Source organism: Xenia sp. Carnegie-2017, unplaced genomic scaffold (assembly GCF_021976095.1).
Source record: "Xenia sp. Carnegie-2017 unplaced genomic scaffold, XeniaSp_v1 HiC_scaffold_20, whole genome shotgun sequence".
In the NCBI taxonomy this organism is placed as follows: Eukaryota; Metazoa; Cnidaria; class Anthozoa; order Malacalcyonacea; family Xeniidae; genus Xenia; species Xenia sp. Carnegie-2017.
Window position 1 is genome coordinate 9415730 of NW_025813483.1, and position 19570 is coordinate 9435299.

Genomic DNA, 19570 nt, shown 5'->3' on the forward strand with positions numbered 1-19570 from the left:
TTTGTGAGTAGTTGCTAACTCAAGGCTCTTCGGATGGGTGAGTTAACTTAAAATCTCTGAATTAAAACCTGGGCAATTTTTGCAAGGGATTCCGAATCATGGCAGGAAGACAAGAAATAATGCAAATGTGATTGGTCAATCGGCGTCATATGACACAATCACAGGTGATGTAGTTTGTGGCGGGGAAGGAGCACGTTTTGTGATTTAAAAAATATAAATTTCGCCGCGAAACCTTTTTTGTATTTTCAAATGGCAGATCCGAAAGAAAACGGTAGGGCGATGCCAATAAGGTTGTTCTTATTGTGCTTGTCTATATTTCGTTTGTTTTGTGTCTCAAGTCCGCATATTTCAGGCAATTCTTTTGATAAAGTTCAAATTAATGTACAGAACCATTCGACGACGCCGTGGAGGAGCGAATTATCAACGAAGAATATAAAATATGGAAAAAAAATACGCCATTTCTCTACGATATGGTGATGACGCATGCTCTGGAATGGCCTAGCTTGACTGTTCAATGGTTGCCAGACGTTACAAGGTAACCAATTATCCACAAGAATATGTTTCACTTGAAAAGTCAAATGTTTTTTTTGCAAGTATCGAAAATTTATGAAGCATGATGTTGCGTTGTCTGATGTAGTGAAGCTTCTTTTTCTGCTCATCATGGGTACATCGCCAAAACGTTTTTACTTTTGGGCCTAAAGTAACACGTTGCAGGTAGAAGGTCCGTAAAGCTGTTGTGCTCTCGAACTCTTTTTGAATAAAGTGCATCCAACTGTCATACAGCAGCCAAAATCATTTGTCAATTTTAGAAAGCTGTTTGCTAGTCACGGTCAATCATATCAGCCATTTTGTTGACAATCGAAGTACGCTGATATTTCATGTCAAATTGTTTATAGACCCGATGGGAAGGATTATTCCAGTCATCGTCTCATATTGGGAACTCACACGTAAGTGTCAATTGACAGACAGTTTAGGCACTTCGTTTTGAAAATCATACGGTGTAATCAGACTTGCCTTTCACACACTACAGCACAGTCAGCATTTTACCAGTTACCACCATCCCATTATTGTTGGCTTTTGGTCATAAGATAGGTGGCCATTTTTACTGGGTAATTTGTTATACAAGTGGTCCAAACTGAAAAAAGAGCAGAACAGGCTTGATGGTCTGTATTTATAGGTATTTCCAAATGCAGGCTCTGTGGTACTTGTAATGAATATTAACTCCATAGTCAAAGGCCTGCTGTGAGATCTCAGTGTGTGATCACTTCTTGTCTAGGCTAAAGGCTTGTTCGTCAAGCATGTTTTTGTTCCAATGAAATTTTGATATGGAAAAGGACTATTCTAGCTTTATAATGCCATGCAGTATTTTCATAAATAAGCACATTTCAGGTTGCTGGCTGAGCAACCTCGAATAGTGTTGGGTGCAAGATGGTTTTGTAGGAAGGATGCTCTAGTTTGTATTAGATTTTTGCAGTTACTTTTTGCTGTAGCATGTCAAGTTTTTTTGATAAATGATGATTGGGTGATTTTTTAAGTGCACTTCATCAAACACTAATCACAACCACCTTTGCTTAATTATTTGATATGTTAGCATTTTGTAGAGAAATTGACAGCCCTCCAATTCACCCCCTCTAACCAAGACTAAAAGGGAGATTACTTCACCGCACCCCTTCTCTGGCTCCTAAATCAACCCCCGTTGTCAAATTCTAACAGTCTTGCCTTCGCCAGGATCATATAAACAGGCTCTAAATGTAATCATCATGATGTGTTCAGGTCTGATGAGCAAAATCATTTGGTTATTGCAACCGTGCATCTTCCAAATGACTGTATGAAATTTGATGCTAGCGATTATGACAGCGAAAAGGGAGGTGAGAAGTAATGTTGGCAAAGTTGTTATTTTTACCCGATGTAGTTGAGCAGAGAATGTGGTCTTACACTTTGATTGATTTTAGAATTTGGAGGTTTCGGATCCGTGAGTGGAAAGATTGAGATTGAAATCAAGATAAATCATGAGGGAGAAGTGAACAGGTTGGACTTCGTTACTCTTCGTTACGCTTACACATTTTTTCATTTTGAATGAAACTTAGTTGCAAAAGCTCATTTTTAGTTCAAAGAATGCTCTTAAAACCGAACTTTTTAATTTTTCTACAATCAACATCGTAGAAAGCTTAGTCATTGTGACATTTGACACGTCTTGAATGAGACAGAGGGAAACAGTGTGTGTTTTGTTTTTTCGAGACCACTGTTATTTCTCAAAGCAAAGCCTAGGGAAAGACTTCAAGTTAAGAGTCAGCTAAACACACTGTTTGCCTTGCCGCTGTTATTTCTCAAAGCAAAGCCTAGGGAAAGACTTCGAGTTAAGAGTCAACTAAACACACTGTTTGCCTTGCTCTCAGTCCATGAATGATTTATCATGCACCAATTTTCAAAGAGAAAAGTGACAGCAACATGAATAAACGTGATATTTACTTTTCCTAAAGAAGATATAAATCAGGAAGATAAAGATAAAAAATACTCGATGCATTAGGTTAGATGCTGACAAAGTTTGCCCAAAGGTGGCATTTTCATATGATGACGAATGTGATTCTTTTTTTTATCTATAAGTACTGGTAGATAACGCTATTTGTCACTTGCAAGAAAACCGCTTAATGCCCTCACTCTCATGTAACACTATCTCAGACCAATGAAAAATAGACAACCCCACTTGCGAAAGAAACAATTTCCACATTTGGAACAGGGGAAGCAGTTGGCACAGACTAACTCGTTTTTTGAAAATACATTATAAATACACAGTCAGACTAATTTGTATATAATAATGGTTGTCGACTTGTCGTGAACTCGGTTATTGTGACATTGATTGTTGTGACCTTTGTTACTGTATAACCTTTGCTGTTTTCACTTTAGTTGTAAGTTTTTACCTTGATTATTGTGCCATGAATTGTTATGACCTGGGTCATCCTGACTTTGATTACTTTAACCTGGGTTACAATAAAACTTTGGTTATTGTATCCTTTGTTGTGGCATTACTTGTTGTTGCCTGGGTTATTGCAGAACATTAGTTATTATTATTATAATTGACTGTTGTTTTTGTTGTTAATACAACTCGCGTATTTCAAATCTATTTAAAAAGGTCATACTGTGTGTGTGAAGGAGCTCGTGACTCTTTGAAGGATGGTTTTCAGTTCTGGTCATGTATATGGCCGAGTTACCATCGATATGTGATGATATGACTAACCTTGCAACTCCATTCCGTCTCAAAACGTTCGAAATTCACATGTCATTTAAAAATTTTTTGATGCTCTTGTTGTTGCCCGTGTTATTGCAGAACATTAGTTATTATTGTTATTGATTATTGTTATTGTTGTTAATGAAACATCTATCTTACTAAGATGCATTTAAATTAGTCATTACAAATGATGAGAATTGCTTGTTATATTATAATTGTGAATTGAGTTCGACATGATTAACATGTGATGTGTGTTTCTCCTTCAGAGCAAGATACATGCCTCAAAATCCCTGCATCATTGCAACCAAAACTCCTTCATCGGATGTGCTTGTTTTCGATTATACTAAACATCCGTCAAAGCCTGGTAAGTTTTTATGCAATGTTGTGCTAGAAGTTCACAATGCGATGGAACTTAAGTTTGCTGTTTTTCTACCTTTGTGTCCATCTTTGTATCAAGCTTCATGTCTACCTTTATGTTTACCGTTGTGTTTATCTTTGTGTCTACCTGTTTGTCTACCTTTGTGTTTACTTTTCTGTCTATCTTTGTGTCTACCATTTTGTCTGCCTTTTTTTAACGTTTTTGTCTATCTTAGTATCTTCGTTTGTGTCTACTTTTCTGTCTATCTGTTTGTCTACCTTTTTCTATCTTTGTATCTACCTTTTTGTTTACCTTGTTGTTTATCTTTTTGCGTACCTTTGTGTTTATCTTCGTGTGTACCTTAGTTCACCTTTATGTCTGCTTTTTTTATCAAGATTTTTGTTTATCTTTTGTCTATCTTTTTGTTTATCTTTTTGTTTTTATGTCTACCTTTATGTCCATTATGATTTCTGAATTGCCTGCTTCAGTTTTTAAGAAGTTTACAAAAGTCTTTGTGATAAATACACATTTCTTTTGCTCCGTTCTATTGAACTAAGTGAGTTTAATCTTGTGTTAAATTTAGACCCAAACGGTGGCTGTAATCCTGACTTGAGACTCAAAGGACATCAGAAAGAAGGGTTTGTGCTTGTTTTTTATCTTCTATAGCGGGCTAAAAGAATGCTCCTTTTTAATCTGGTGCACATTTGTCGACAAAATACTAGAATCAACGAATTATGCTCCCAAACAAGTGGAAACATCCAAGTTTTTCCCAGTGAAGTCCATTAATAGAGTGCACTGGTTGCTCCAAGCAATCGTTTAATATGTGTAAGGTTCAAAGCTAATGATTCTTTGCGGCTAATAATGTTATCATTCTTTTAAGGTATGGTTTATCGTGGAATAGCAATGCAAATGGGAATTTATTGAGCGCATCAGACGATCATGTAAATATATTGTACTCATTCCTTTTTGGATGTTGGCAAGGGATGTTTTAAGGATGTTTTAAGACCTCGAAATACCCTGCGAAGCGTGAGTCATGTTGCAGAAAATACCCTTCCCAGTAAAATTTGACATAATATAAATCCTAACACGGTTATTATATGCGCATGAAAAACATGTGACTTGGACGAGATTTGAACTCGCACCTTCGGGATACTAGTCCACCGCTCTACCTGTTGAGCTACCAAGCCCACAGTAAAATTTGATAAACTGCAATTTCGTAAATGCTTTTTTATTCATTCGTGGCGCAATTTAATTTAACAGCGTAAGAGACGTGTTTAAAGCATTCATGCTTAAAGCGAGAAGTATAAAGAGATGAAAGGAGTGAGAACTTTGTTTCAGTGCGGGGCCAACAAAAGTGCCTCGGAGGCCAAATGCTCCCCGGTATTCTTTTAAAACATGCCTTGGATATTGGGCAAGGCAGACTCGTTCGTTTACTGCCATCCGATCGGTTGCAATCATGATAAGACGATGTCAATGTCAGCAATTTTATCAGACAAGCGATCTCTTATTGTTGTGGTTTTTTTTCTGGTTGGTTTTTTATTGCGTCGAACGTTCATTGAGCGACTTGAGTCGTGTGCTGTGAATCATGATGATACTTCATTTCATTTTCATCTTTGTTTGTTTTAGACTATATGTTTATGGGATATCTCTGGCTTAACAAAGGTTGGTTTGCTTTAAATCATTTAAAACTCGTGGATTTGGGCACGTGCTACATTCGAAAAACATATGATCGTGCTCCAGATGACAGTTTGGGTCAGTGGCGAAGCCGGCCCCGTTTTTTAGATCGCCCTGAATAAAAAATTTCGTGTTCGTTCCCTGAAACAGTATTCAAATTATTGTGCTCAAAAAATGATTGTACAGAAGGGTCACTCAGGTGTACAACGTGTTCTCATGTCGGCCATTATTCCAGCCAGATGATTAGGATTTCTCACTTGTTTCCAACCATTAAAGTTACATGACGTCAATACTTAGTAATGGATTCAAATATATTTTGACTTAAGAAATGACTTCGGATCATTTTAAAGGTTTGAAAACAGTCAAAAACCTTAATCATCTGGCTGGAATAATGGCGGCCACCATGCGCGGCACGACATGCGCGAGGACAAAAACATCAAAGGTTCCGACATGAGTGACACTTCTGTATATTCTTATTCTGTGCTATTGCGCTTAAAAAATAAATGGTAATTTATGTGAAAATTTTGCACAGCCAGAGTCGATGCTTGGGTGGACTTTGTCATTGTTCAATGTTTAAGTACGGAAAGATTAAATATCCTCTCGCCTACCTGTATTATCTCAGTTTTATGCAACTTGAACTTTAGCATTTTAAAAGTTTCCCACACCAACCAATTTGCCCCCATTTAGTGCGTAAATCCATGAAGTTTAAGCGTCGACCACGCTCATTTTGGCAAAATCTACTCTTCCTAGCCCATCTATGTGAGTTAAGCATACCTTCCGTTGAAGCATCACGCATAGATTGATACTTACATGTCACGATGTCAACGGCCCAGTGGGCAAAATATACTCACCCCACCCCCTTTGGTTAAGCTAAGGGTACTTCCCATTGAAACATAAGACTCCGGTTTACAAGCTCTAGTAAGTCTTGCGGTTTTGAGGTTTACAATTTTTATAGAAATAAATCGCAACTTTTATTTCATGTTTCGACATTTTAGGAAACAAAGACGCTGGCCGCTGAAAGAATATTTACCGGACACACGGCAGTTGTGGAGGTTTGCGTTGTCCTTCTTGACATTTTGTGTTGTGGAGGTTTGCGTTGTCCTTCTTGACATTTTGTGTTGTGGAGGTTTGCGTTGTCCTTCTTGACATTTTGTGTTGTGGAGGTTTGCGTTGTCCTTCTTGACATTTTGTGTTGTGGAGGTTAGCGTTGTCCTTCTTGACATTTTGTGTTGTGGAGGTTTGTGTTGTCCTTGACATTTTGTGTTGTGGAGGTTAGCGTTGTCCTTCTTGACATTTTGTGTTGTGGATGTTTGCGTTGTCCTTGACATTTTGTGTTGTGGATGTTTGCGTTGTCCTTCTTGACATTTTGTGTTGTGGAGGTTTGTGTTGTCCTTGACATTTTGTGTTGTCCTTGACATTTTGTGTTGTCCTTGACATTTTGTGTTGTGGAGGTTTGTGTTGTCCTTCTTGACATTTTGTGTTGTGGAAGTTTGTGTTGTCCTTGACATTTTGTGTTGTGGAGGTTAGCGTTGTCCTTCTTGACATTTTGTGTTGTGGAGGTTTGTGTTGTCCTTGACATTTTGTGTTGTGGAGGTTAGCGTTGTCCTTGACATTTTGTGTTGTGGAGACTAGCGTTGTCCTTGACATTTTGTGTTGTGGAGGTTTGTGTTGTCCTTGACATTTTGTGTTGTGGAGGTTTGCGTTGTCCTTCTTGACATTTTGTGTTGTGGAGGTTTGTGTTGTCCTTGACATTTTGTGTTGTGGAGGTTTGCGTTGTCCTTCTTGACATTTTGTGTTGTGGAGGTTTGTGTTATCCTTGACATTTTGTGTTGTGGAGATTAGCGTTGTCCTTGACATTTTGTGTTGTGGAGATTAGCGTTGTCCTTGACATTTTGTGTTGTGGAGGTTTGTGTTGTCCTTGACATTTTGTGTTGTGGAGGTTTGTGTTGTCCTTGACATTTTGTGTTGTGGAGGTTTGCGTTGTCCTTCTTGACATTTTGTGTTGTGGAGGTTTGTGTTGTCCTTGACATTTTGTGTTGTGTAGATTAGCGTTGTCCTTGACATTTTGTGTTGTGGAGGTTAGCGTTGTCCTTGACATTTTGTGTTGTGGAGGTCAGCGTTGTCCTTCTTGACATTTTGTGTTGTGGAGGTCAGCGTTGTCCTTCTTGACATTTTGTGTTGTGGAGGTCAGCGTTGTCCTTCTTGACATTTTGTGTTGTGGAGGTCAGAAACATCCCGCCATGTTTCGACAAAACCCATGCACGTTTTTAGCACTTAGCTACTCTTCAACATTATAACCATACAATACGCGTACTTCAAATCTATTTAAAAAGGTCATACTGTGTGAAGGAGCTCGTGACTTTTCGAAGGATGATTTTCAGTTCTGGTCATATACGAGTTACCATCGATCTTTGATAATATGACATACATTGCAACTCTATTCTGTCTCAAGACGTTCGAAATTCACATGTCATTTAGACATCTTTTTTGATGCTCATCAATTGCATATCATTCATATTTTCTTTTTTGAATAAGATTTTTCAACAGTTTCTTTTCTTGTTTCGTAGGACGTTTCTTGGCATTTACTACACGAGGCTCTTTTCGGCTCGGTCGCTGATGATCATAAACTTATGATGTGAGTTTCTTGTTCAGATTACAGTTGAAATTCATATAAAGGCCGATGATGCACGGACTGTGAATATTCTTAGGCCCGTTTCAAACATTGCATTTTACATGCGCCGAACGCATTTTAAAACAAAAGAAAATAAGATAAAATTCCTCGTTATCTTTTGTTTTAAATGCATTCGGGTCATGTAAAATGCGACATTTGAAACGGGCCTTACTCAGAGCTGTATAATATAGTGGATAGATAGGGGAAATAGAAAGGAAGAATAAGCTTTCGGACTGCCCGCGAGACAGCACTCACAAAGTCAGAAGATAGTGACACAAAGGGGCTGAAAAGATGAGCTCGATAACCGGGACTCAGCGAGGCGTGAAATGATTTTGAGTCATTGAAAGGAGTAAAAAATTTAAGCGCAAAACTTATAACCTTTTCTCACAAGCGTCATAAGTCATTTTAGTTGTAATTTTCAAGTCAGGCTTTGTTTTCATTTTAAAGGTTTTATGAATTTGCAAAGTCTGAGCATAGAGAAATGACTCAAATAAGTTTTTGTTGTGAAGTATTTAATCTTTTCCATTTGCCAAAATGATTTAGCGCTTCGCTGAATCCCGGCTACCGGGCTCATGTAATCAGCCCAAAAGTCATAATACTTATTTTAATCTTAATTATAATTGCTATCAATTTAGCTTTACCAAGCTTGAGCTCGAGGCGTTGATACTTTCTGAATTCTTTAAGCGTTTTAACGTCATATCGATTTATCAATATTGTTGCCAATGAGGTGCCAGGCGGGAAACGGATTCTCAATATAAATATTAGAGCCCAACAAATAATTTTAAACATAGCCATAAACAATTTGGTTTTATGAAATTTATTAAAAGAGTGACGTTTCGTCTTTACTCAAGACATCTTCAGACTAATTAGGAAGTAATTATCAATTGTTAATTTTTCAGTTGGGACACGCGCGCGTCCAGTAGCAGCAAACCTACTCATTCAGTCGATGCTCATACTGCAGAAGTAAGTAAAATTTATTTAATTTTCTACTCTTTATCCTTGGATTGTGGTCTCGTCGAAAGTAGTCATTACTGTGTACATTTTAGGTCAATTGTTTGTCTTTCAATCCGTACAGTGAATATATCCTAGCCACTGGCTCAGCCGATAAAGTAAGTTTCAGGACTGCTTCTCTGGATATGTTAGGATTATGAATATATGGATTGCTTGGAATATTAGAGAGCTTTAGCAAGAGTGCGACTACGACAACGAGTACGAAGTTTGACCGTGTAAGGGAATGGCACGAGGAAGAATGTCGTTATCGCTTCGTCAAAATTTAGTTCACCCTTTACAAAATACATGAAAGTTTTCAAGGTCATATTCTCCTTTTAAATGTACATATGCGCTCAAAAAAGGTTCCAAAGTAAAGCCTGGATGCTCGAAAATAGTATTGTAAACTAATTTCCTACACAATGAAAAAATATACCTTCTTTCTTTGCTTAAAAAGACATCGTAGTCGCGACTACGAATTTTTTACAAAACATCCTACTCAGATTGATGACGGCTACATGTTGTTGTTGTCAAAACGATGTTTTTGCGCCAAAATGACGTAATTTGTACTCGTAGTCTTTGCTAAAGCTCCCTATTCCTTTCTCTAGACTGTTGCGTTGTGGGATCTTCGAAATTTGAAATTGAAGCTTCACTCATTCGAGTCGCATAAAGATGAAATTTTCCAGGTCTGATAACTTTACTTGTGGTTTTATTGATAAACGCATTTCTTAAAGTCGTACATGATTAATCTTTACGCTGCGATTTTTTTATTGAAATATGTTGCCGGCAGGTTCAATGGTCACCTCATAACGAGACGATTCTGGCTTCAAGTGGCACGGACAGAAGACTGCATGTGTGGGACTTGAGGTGCAAATAAATGTTATCTATGAGTTTGGAAAGTGTTTGCAACGCTTTAATAATTAACTGAGATGATGTGTGTCAATGTAGTAGTGATGAATGAACAACAGAGAACGAGAACTGTTTGTACACTACCTAAAATATAAACTAAGATAACGTGTGTCAGTGTCGGTAGTGATGAATGAACAACAGAGAACGAGAACAGTCTCTACACTACCAAAAATATAAACTAAAATAACGTGTGTCAGTGTGAGTAGTGATAAAAGAACTACAGAGAACGAGAACTGTTTGTACACCACCTTAAATATGCACTAAGATAATGTATGTCAGTGAAGATTGTGATGATTGTAAACAGAGATTTACACTATGTGTAAAACGTAAACGACAATGGTTTCCGCCAGTGTAGTGTCTTGAGAACTGTCTTCGCTATTTTAAACATTCATTGAATTAATGTAGCTTGCCTCATGTGTAGCTCGTAATTTTGATGAAAAATATGTTAAATGCATTAACAGTAAAATCGGGGAAGAGCAATCACCAGAAGATATGGAAGATGGCCCTCCTGAACTACTGGTTAGCATATTTACTATATTACTTTGATCTGCAGTTCTGATCCGATTATCTAAACACTAGATAGTAATCCAAATTCCGAATACAATATTCATCTTTAACTTATTCATTTCGCGTTGAAAGAGATGTGACAATAATCAATAATCAATAATATTTTGATGTTTTTGCAAATTCATCATCAGACTGAGGCGACAAGCTAATATTGACTCTGATTAATATTACAGATATGATGACGTCATCACGAAGTTATTATACTAAATGTTTATTTACATGTAATATAACTCAGAGCCACTAGCTTGTCAGCCAAAGATGGATATTGCATTCGGAGTTCGTCGTTTCATTTTATATGTTATCCAGATTTCCTGACCTCCTTTTATTTAACAGTTTATTCACGGTGGTCATACGGCGAAGATATCCGACTTTTCGTGGAATCCGAATGAACCGTGGGTCGTGTGTAGCGTCTCCGAGGATAACATCATGCAAGTTTGGCAAATGGTGAGCGGCGCTGTTGTCAATGATGTCTCCTAAGGCCTGGGCACAAAAAAGCGGCCGGTCAACGGACGATTACCGTTCACTTGACAACTTTCAGTTTGTCAAGACCTCATTTACACAGAATAATGATTATACAGAAAGGTCACTCGGGTGTACAACGCGTTCTCATGTCGGCCATTATTTCAGCCAGATGATTAGGATTTCTCACTGTTTCCAACCATTAAAATTACATAACGTCAATTCTTCATAATGAATTCAAGCATACTTTGACTTAAAAAATGGCTTTCGGATCATTTTAAAGGTTGGGAAAAAGTCAAAAAACATCAAAGGTTCAACACACGAGTGACTCTTCTGAATATTCTTATTCTGTGTCGTTGATCTCTCCACCTCCCCCATAATAGTTTTGAAAGACTGAAAATCATTCACCTTATATCGCAAATCTCACTCATAACGTAGCCGTCATAGTAAATAATGACTGATTTTTATACTGTACACATTCCAAACGCGTTTAACCTTCTTGCCTTTTTCTCCTTGGTGGGACTTACTTGCCTTGCGGGCGAAATTTCTTGCCTTGCGGGCGAGCCCCTTTACTAAAATCCTGTCGGCCACTGGCGTACCGATTTAACTTCACTGAGAATTATATAGGCATTCGTGCCCTGAAAGTGCATTGTGTAGTCCCCTAACGAGTAGGTAATAAGCATCTACTTTTCATTCTGGTGCGAACGAAGGCTGACTTTCATCTTGTGCAGTACGCTCCACGTTATAATTGTATCTGTTTTCAGGCTGAGAACATTTATAACGATGACGAAGCAGACGTAGCACCTGGCGATTTAGAGCAAGCGCCAGCCACTTAGTTCACTTGAAGACACAACCTAATGAAAGCGACTCCTTATGGACACATGCAGCCTTCGCATTTTGTATCATATCCTTCAACTGAACTATTATTGCATGCATTGTATCAATTTGTTCACACATCAGGTGGATAGTTATCTATTTGTAAGAGATGATGAAGTTTTAGGGAGTAATGTTGGAGGCGGTATTCATTCAATGTTTCGCTCTCAATAGACCATTTATTGATTGTACCTTATATTGGAGATACATCCACTGAATATATTGCCATGTATTATGAAGTAATACTTGATGTAATAAAAATCATTTTTAGACAAAAATGGGGATTTCCCTTACGTCGTTAATTCTTGCAAATTATGATAATTTATGAAACATTGATCTTCCCATCTCATATATGCTGTTTGTGGGGAAGGAAGTTATTGGCGTGTTTGATTGCTTTTTTTGCAGCCGAATCGAAGAATGGCCAGTGTTGCGAATGCTGCCGAATTGGATATAGTGACGTGCTCCATTTGTAAAGATATCTTTAAGAATCCAGTGAAAATATCTTGTAATCATTCGTAAGTATGGTTGGTATGTTCTAGTTGAAAGAAAATTTAACTATGTTGATTCAGCGACGGTCATAGTACTGATTTTTCCTTTCTGTCTTTTCGTTTTTTGATTTTAATTCTTAAGTTAACTTTGAATCACATGTCTGGCTGTGATTTTGTTGAATCGACATTTTGTTCGCAGTTTCGTTTTTACTGTCGGTTGGCAAATTCCAAGAAATTACAATCCACAGCTTAAGTCTCTTTTTCGTTTGTTTTTACAAATGTATATCAAAAACAATTGTGTCAACAATTTTTAATGGCATGTAGCCTTTGTTGCTGCTTTGATGATTGTGAACATTGTTCACTGACTTCACTCTTTCCGATTGGACAATGGTGCCTTTTCTAGTTTGACCTACTCCATTTATTTTTTCCTGATAGATTCTGTGAGGATTGCATTGACAAAACTTGGGCAGCCAGTGGTAAATATACATGTCCGATATGTCGTACTGCATGTGATGGAACGAAGAACGTTGACTTTAGAATAATACAAAAAATGTCGGAATTGACAATAAACTGCAGTAAATGCTCTAAGAAAGTAAGTACGAAACTTGCCTCATTTTTCATTACCATGTGATGCTTTGGTCAAGTTTTATCTTTGCACCAGTGATTCCCCATCAAGGGGATGGTGTGGGGGGGGGAGGGTTGTAGTGTGCTGGAAACCAAACTGAACTGTCAACTTGGGTGCAGCATGAGACAGGTTTTCTTTTCACCTTAGTTTTGCTGTTTTTGCTTAATGAAACAAATACCGAATGGACTCCTTTTTGAGAGGAAACTTACATGTATTGAAACATATGCTATTTTGTATTTATTAAGCTGTTGAACTCTTCCACTTTCGAAACTTGGAATTTCCAATTGATACTTGATAGTACAATACAGATTTGAAATAATTAATATTTCACCAAAACAACTGAAACTGAACAACTATTTTCACTGTTATGTCTAAGTGTTCACTAACATTACCAATGACCACGACATTCACAATATTATGGATCATAAACTACAAGATGTGGCTTGTGAAAATCCCATTTGGAAGTCAAATTATCTTTTCTTAATTGTGCTATTTGATGTGGTCAAGTTCGGGTTGTATGTAATTCATAGTTATTCACAAAATGCAATTTGAATGAAAAATTACAATAATTTGCATTGATTTTTATCAGTTAGTGTATTATTAACGCTTCATAATCCAATCTTCATAATGCAGTTCTGTCCTAATCGAATCCTTTCATAATCTAATCCTTTTATAATCTAATCCTTTCATAATCAAATGCTTATAAGTTTGAAGTGAGAAGATTTTGCATGGAGGAAATCCAGAACTTTAGCCAGGCACATGATCACCTTAAGGAAGTGAAGTGAGGCTTAGTTCTCTCCTACACTACCTCCTGTGAAATGTGAGAAGAAATTGTCAGCATTCTTCGTTTCTCAATCATTCTACATTGAACCTGTGAGTTCTGTGGACTAGCAATCGAATTTTGTTTTTTCAAGTAAATAAGCAACTTGAAGTATTTTAAATGTAACTATTGTCGTTAGTCGTATCTTTAATGCAACTATTGTTTCCTGTGTAACCACTTCTACGATATTTTTTAACAGTTTAATGTGTTTCATTTTATAACTGTGTGAACCAGGAACTTTTCCAAATTGTCCCCTTTAATTATCGTTCCGGCTATACATTTCATCATACCAGTATATATTGTACAGAACACCAAACTATTGTTCTCTATGCAATTTTTTTTTCTTTAGGTCTTTGTGATTGAATACAGACGACATCAAAGAACACACGACCAAACGTCGTCTCTCAGCAGGACGCCGTCGAGAAGGTAACAAGCTTCAAACAGATAAGCCGGTTTTCTTTTTGATTGTCAACGAAAATCTCCTTGGTGAAATTTGAATAATTTATCAATCAATTGTAAAGCGAAACTGGTTATCGATCAATATTTTGTATTCGTATCTTCCATTCTGAATTGTAATACTCGTGATCTTTCCTTTTGCAGATTGGGTAGTTTTTGTGGTAGCAGCACTCGTCGTAACATCTACACTTTTCCTTGTCCTTATTGTGACAAGATGTTTGACCGCGAAGATTTGATACGTCACGTCTTGGCAGTTCATAGAGACTGCGATCCAAAAGTTGTAAGGCATTTATTGACGTGCAGAACTTGTGCTATTCTGCCGACCGCTTTTATCACCATAGTTTTGCTATATTTTAGGTAGTATAAACAATTTTCTCGTTCTCTGTTGTTCATTCATCACTATCCACAATGACGCACGTTATCTTAGTTTATTATTTTGTGTAGTGTAAAGACTGCTCTCGTTTTCTGTTGTTCATTCATCACTACCTACACTGACACACGTTATCTTAGTTTATTATTTTGTGTAGTGTAAAGACTGTTCTCGTTTTCTGTTGTTCATTCATCCCTACCTACAATGACACACGTTATCTTAGTTTACATTTTAGGTAGTAAAGACTGTTCTCGTTCTCTGTTGTTCATTCATCACTACCTACACTGACACACGTTATTTTAGTTTACATCTTAGGTAGTAAAGACTGTTCTCGTTCTCTGTTGTTCATTCATCACTACCTACACTGACACACGTTATCTTAGTTTACATTTTAGGTAGTAAAGACTGTTCTCGTTTTCTGTTGTTCATTCATCACTATACCTACTTTGTGTAATCTTACTTTATAAATTAGATCAAAAAGTCGGTCGATACTCTTTTGTTTTTGCTACTAATGCTGACCGGCTGACACGCATGAATTTATATTTGTATTTTGTGTAAAGATATTCTCATACTGTTCTCTATTTGTACATAATCGTTGATTGTTCCTCGAGAGAATATTTATTTAAAATCTTTACAAATCTTAATGCTTTAATGTTGTCGGTTCATTTTAAAGCGATAGATATCCTTTCCCCTGTGCATTGTCCATGAAAGTGTTGATAGTTGTTCATCGTTACTCTTAGGTGTGCCCTATTTGCAAAGTTATGCCTTGGGGAGATGCTAATAAGAAAAGTGACAATTTTTTCGATCATATTAAGAAGCGACATCAATTTGATTACGACAGATTCGTGGTATGATTTCCTTTCATTTTTGGTTGTATGGGGCTCTCTGCGAAACGGAATTAGTTCGTTGTTTGAGGGGGGGTATTTATATCAAATTTTACGTTTAAGAAGTGCATATTTTGTCAGGATAAACCAATGTTTATTTGTATCCTTTGGGGTGGGTTGCGCGAAGCCTGGATAGCGCTACCCATTGGATGGCGCAAATTTTCAAAATTGTAAAAAAGGTGTTTAGATTTTTCTCATGACAAAGACATTTTGTTATCTTCGAAACAATATTTTATTTCAGTGATTGCACAGTTCAAATCGTATATTTTTCTCTTACAAGAGGCTTTGTGAACGTTCAGAAAAATATGCTATCCAGTAAATTGGTTTTTCCAAAAATGGATAGAGACCGGGCTTCTCTTACCTTACACGTTGTCTGCTGTTGTTGATGGAAGGTTTTAAAATCACTTACGACAGACAATTGCTGACTACCCTGCAACCTTTATTTTGTTATTGGTGGGAGGCTTTTAATTGACTTACAACAGAAAACTGCCGACTACCCTGCAAATTTGTGTTGTTATTGGTGGGAGGCCTTTGTTTTAGTTACGACAAACAGTCATGCCCCTCAAAATCTTGTACCCGCTTGAGCCCTGTATTTCGTGTGGATAACCGTGGCATTTCATTCACAATTTATATATTTTAGGATTTGAACCAAAGCGAAGAAGATTCCCTTAGGAATGCGTTGATGCTTAGCTTGGAACAGTATTGAAATGCAAAACTTTACACCGGTGAGGGGGGAACTAAATTTTTCAGTCGTAACCATGTCGGAAAATTCCGATTACGAATAGGCATTCGTGCTTCATTCTTGTGTGGACCTACGCCCGTGTTCTAAAAACTCACACCGTCACAATTACTGAGTGCAACGTACAAATCCCGCTCCCACTACAATCAACAACGGACTCATTTCTACATCGATGGCAAGGTTTTTGCTTGAGTATTTCATAATCAATAAGTGGAGTGGAAGTACCGTCTTCGAATCGTCACGAAGTGATTTTGAATCCCCACTCAGCGAGTTTTAGCAAGCTTTTAGAATACGGGCTTTTGACTCTAAGACTTCTATACATCCTCCTTATTGATGTGTTTGTTTTCAGGCTGAGAACATTTATAACGATGACGAAGCAGGCGTTGCACCTAGCGATTTAGAACAAGCGCCAGCCACATAGTTCATTTGAAGACACAACCAAGTGAAAGCGACTCCTTATGGACACAAGCAGCCTTCGCATTTTGTATCATATCCTTCAACTGAACTATTATTGCATGCATTGTATTAATTTATTCACACATCACGTGGATAGTGATCGATTTGTAATGGATGATGAAGTTTTTAAGGAGTAATGTTGAAGACGGTATTCTGTATTCATTCATTCGTTCTCAGTAGACCATTTATTGATTGTAAGTTGCATTGATGTTGCATTTAAGATGAGGTTAATACGTATGGTAATATATTATCCAATAATACTTTATGTAATAAAAATAGTTTTACATAAAAATGTGGACTTCCCTTTACGTCGTTTCGTACTTATTTATTTATGTAAATTTATTATAAAACATCGATCCTCCTGGCTCACTGGCTCATATAAATCAGCTTATTTTAGTAGGTATTGTCGTATTCGTTTATCACTTTTGCAGCCGAATCAAAGAATGGCTAGTGTTGCGAATGCTACCGAATTGGATTCAGTGACGTGCTCCATTTGTAAAGATATCTTTAACAATCCAGTGAAAATATCTTGTAATCATTCGTAAGTACGGTGTATGTTAGTATTTTTATGTTATTTTTCGCGTTCCCTTGCTCGTTAGAGATTTTTTGCGAGGTGAAAGCTGGGAAAGTTTTTGCGTACTATATTTAAGAACAACATAGTCTTTGATCCAATATAGAATCAAGTCGTGTTGTTAAGTTTCATTTCTGTCGGAGAAGTCGAAATTTGTTTGACAAAAATCAACCGTGTACACATTCAGCAACATTCCAATTAGTCACTTTCGTCATTTCGTTTTTCGATTTTTCCTCTGAAACCCCGAAACAAATGTCTCAGCTTTTTTCTTTAATTAAAATATTTATTTGCAGTTTCGCTTTTATTTTCGTTCTAGGCGAGTTCGAAGAAATTTTGTTTTGAACCACAGTCCGCATTCCTTTTTCGTTTAATTTAGTACACGTTCTTGTTAAATGGAGAACCGTATGTTCGTCTATGCTCGGAGTTCTTTTGTATCATTAGAAATAATTGATGTGTCCATAATCTTTCGTGACATACAGTAGTCGTTGCGACTTCTGTGATTCTTCACTTGTTTCGATTCGACGCGATTTCATACTTGGCTCCTTTATGCTCCTTCGTTTCAACCGATCACAGATTGCTGCTCTAAATTGCCTCTCAAATTTGAAACCATCGCAAATGCGGAAGTCTTAATTAAATGATACTTAGGCTGACCAGCCTGACCTTCAAGTAATCTTAAAATCCTATTCCCATCCGAAGAATGTTAGCCACTGTTGCAATACCTGTGTTGACGGGTTGCTTGCTCAGTTGGTTGATCTCCTTCAGTTTGAGACCAGTCTAGATCGAGATGTTGATATGAAAAAGTTCAATGAAGATATAAAAAATTGAATGCTTTTTGACTTATTTCGATTCGACGAGAGAACGTACACTTTGCTTCGTAGCCAAATTCGATCTTTTGTTCTAGCCAGTTACAGATCGCTGCTCTGAATTGAAACGTTGGTATATTAAGAAATTTCGCCAAAGTTATCAAAACTTAGGCTCGACTTCCAAGTGCCATTTTTACCATTGCTCGTCGCTTGGGATTTTTTTCGTTTCCGCTCATGTCAATTTACAAATTACTAAATTGAGCTGTCGGTATTTAGACTTTCAATGAATAAAAAAATTTAAAGCATGATTTTTGAATAGTTCTTTTTTGGGGTTTAATTTGCGTTTGTTCTCGCCCTAATAGATTCTGTGAGGATTGCATCGACAAAACTTGGTTAGCCAGTGGAAACTTTTCATGTCCAATTTGTCGCACCGTGTGCGATGGAGCGAAGAACGTCGACTACGCTATTATGCAAAAAATGTCAGAGTTGACTATAAAGTGCAGCAAATGTTCCAAGACAGTAAGTGTAAGCTTCTTGCGTCGTTGTGTAATGGGTGATGTTTGGATTAAAGAGTGAGTGTCGACCATCATGCATTGCGCGCGTGTTTGACCATTTCGTGAAGCAAGAAATGAATAAACTGGCAAGAATATTTTTAATTGAATTTTTCGTACTCGTCGCAATTGTGCAATTATTATAATTATGCAACAACTAGCAACTGTTGATGTGTGTGATTCTACAATTGTTTTAGTATTCTTTTGGTAAAAACGGTGAATGTGCAATTATACAAGTGAAATACTGTGAAACCCTCTCATTCCCGTTAAAATAGACAAACGAGTTCAATGCATGGTGGTTTTTTAATTTGCATCCTCGTATTGATCTCTCAGTCTCGGTAGGTAAGGTACAGTGGCATAGCCAGACCGGCGTTTTCTAAACTGGCGTTTGTTTTCATGGTTTAGGTGTAGCTCGGCCAGGTTAGTAAAATCGCGAGAAGGACTCTTGGTGTTGATGTCGACTGACGTTTCCAACATCAACACCAACAGTCCTTCTCGGGACTCCACTGACCTGGACGATCTACAACTACAAACATGTAACGAAACATCCGGGTGCAAACTATTTACTTTATCATGTGATTTAGTTGGCTCTGAGACATGTTTCAGAGCAAGGAACGTTTCTAAAATGTCCTTTTCTACGTATTTTATCTTCAAGAAATTTCATCTCGGGTGCGTTGCACAGTACACAAAACGCGTTTGTCCATTTTGCAACTTTTTGTTTAGATTATCGTAATACAATACAGAGAACATCAAAAGACACACGACCATACATCGCCTTCGACAAAGTAAGTAGCTTTCTAAGCAGACATTTGCATGTCAACATGTTCAGAAAATTTCAATTGAGCACTTTGTTCGCTATGACGGCAACAAGATTTATTTGTGGTCGGAGGAGGGGAACACCTCAAAATGTCACTTACATAGATTACACAGTACTTGATATTACAAACATTTTCAAGATATACATATTTATATAAATACAAAGTGTTTAACAATGTGCCCTCCCGGCTATCACCACAGTAAAATGGTGACTACTGCACATGGGACGCAGGATGTACGGTTTTTAATAAGTATATATGTGTGTAT

At 37.3% G+C, this 19570-nt stretch overlaps 2 protein-coding genes across 2 annotated transcripts; both read left to right on the top strand.

The window, feature by feature from the left end:
- The first annotated feature begins 2 nt into the window (after nt 1-2).
- LOC124442497 (histone-binding protein RBBP4) lies at nt 3-12002 on the top strand. The gene is made up of 18 exons (XM_046993001.1): nt 3-271; nt 388-535; nt 897-947; nt 1774-1868; nt 1953-2028; nt 3493-3590; nt 4168-4222; nt 4465-4525; nt 5211-5246; nt 6254-6310; nt 7826-7893; nt 8829-8892; nt 8976-9038; nt 9525-9602; nt 9707-9783; nt 10287-10344; nt 10726-10836; nt 11616-12002. Exons 1-18 carry the CDS (start codon nt 250-252, stop codon nt 11685-11687), a joined length of 1290 nt encoding a protein of 429 aa, XP_046848957.1. The 5' UTR covers nt 3-249; the 3' UTR covers nt 11688-12002.
- LOC124442500 (E3 ubiquitin-protein ligase RNF114-like) lies at nt 11985-16870 on the top strand. Its single transcript, XM_046993005.1, has 7 exons — nt 11985-12239; nt 12648-12804; nt 14007-14083; nt 14258-14393; nt 15224-15331; nt 16008-16092; nt 16456-16870. The coding sequence occupies exons 1-6, from the start codon at nt 12142-12144 to the stop codon at nt 16071-16073; spliced, it is 642 nt and encodes a 213-aa protein (XP_046848961.1). The 5' UTR covers nt 11985-12141; the 3' UTR covers nt 16074-16092; nt 16456-16870.
- The last annotated feature ends 2700 nt before the right edge of the window (nt 16871-19570 follow it).

Coding starts and splice junctions, on each gene's coding strand:
- LOC124442497 (XM_046993001.1), top strand. CDS start 250: ATGGCAGATCCGAAAGAAAACG. Junction 4,223..4,464: donor AAAGGACATCAGAAAGAAGG/GTTTGTGCTTGT, acceptor CATTCTTTTAAG/GTATGGTTTATCGTGGAATA. Junction 5,247..6,253: donor ATATCTCTGGCTTAACAAAG/GTTGGTTTGCTT, acceptor TCGACATTTTAG/GAAACAAAGACGCTGGCCGC.
- LOC124442500 (XM_046993005.1), top strand. CDS start 12,142: ATGGCCAGTGTTGCGAATGCTGCCGAATTGGATATAGTGACGTGCTCC. Junction 12,805..14,006: donor GCAGTAAATGCTCTAAGAAA/GTAAGTACGAAA, acceptor TTTTTTCTTTAG/GTCTTTGTGATTGAATACAG. Junction 14,394..15,223: donor GAGACTGCGATCCAAAAGTT/GTAAGGCATTTA, acceptor CGTTACTCTTAG/GTGTGCCCTATTTGCAAAGT.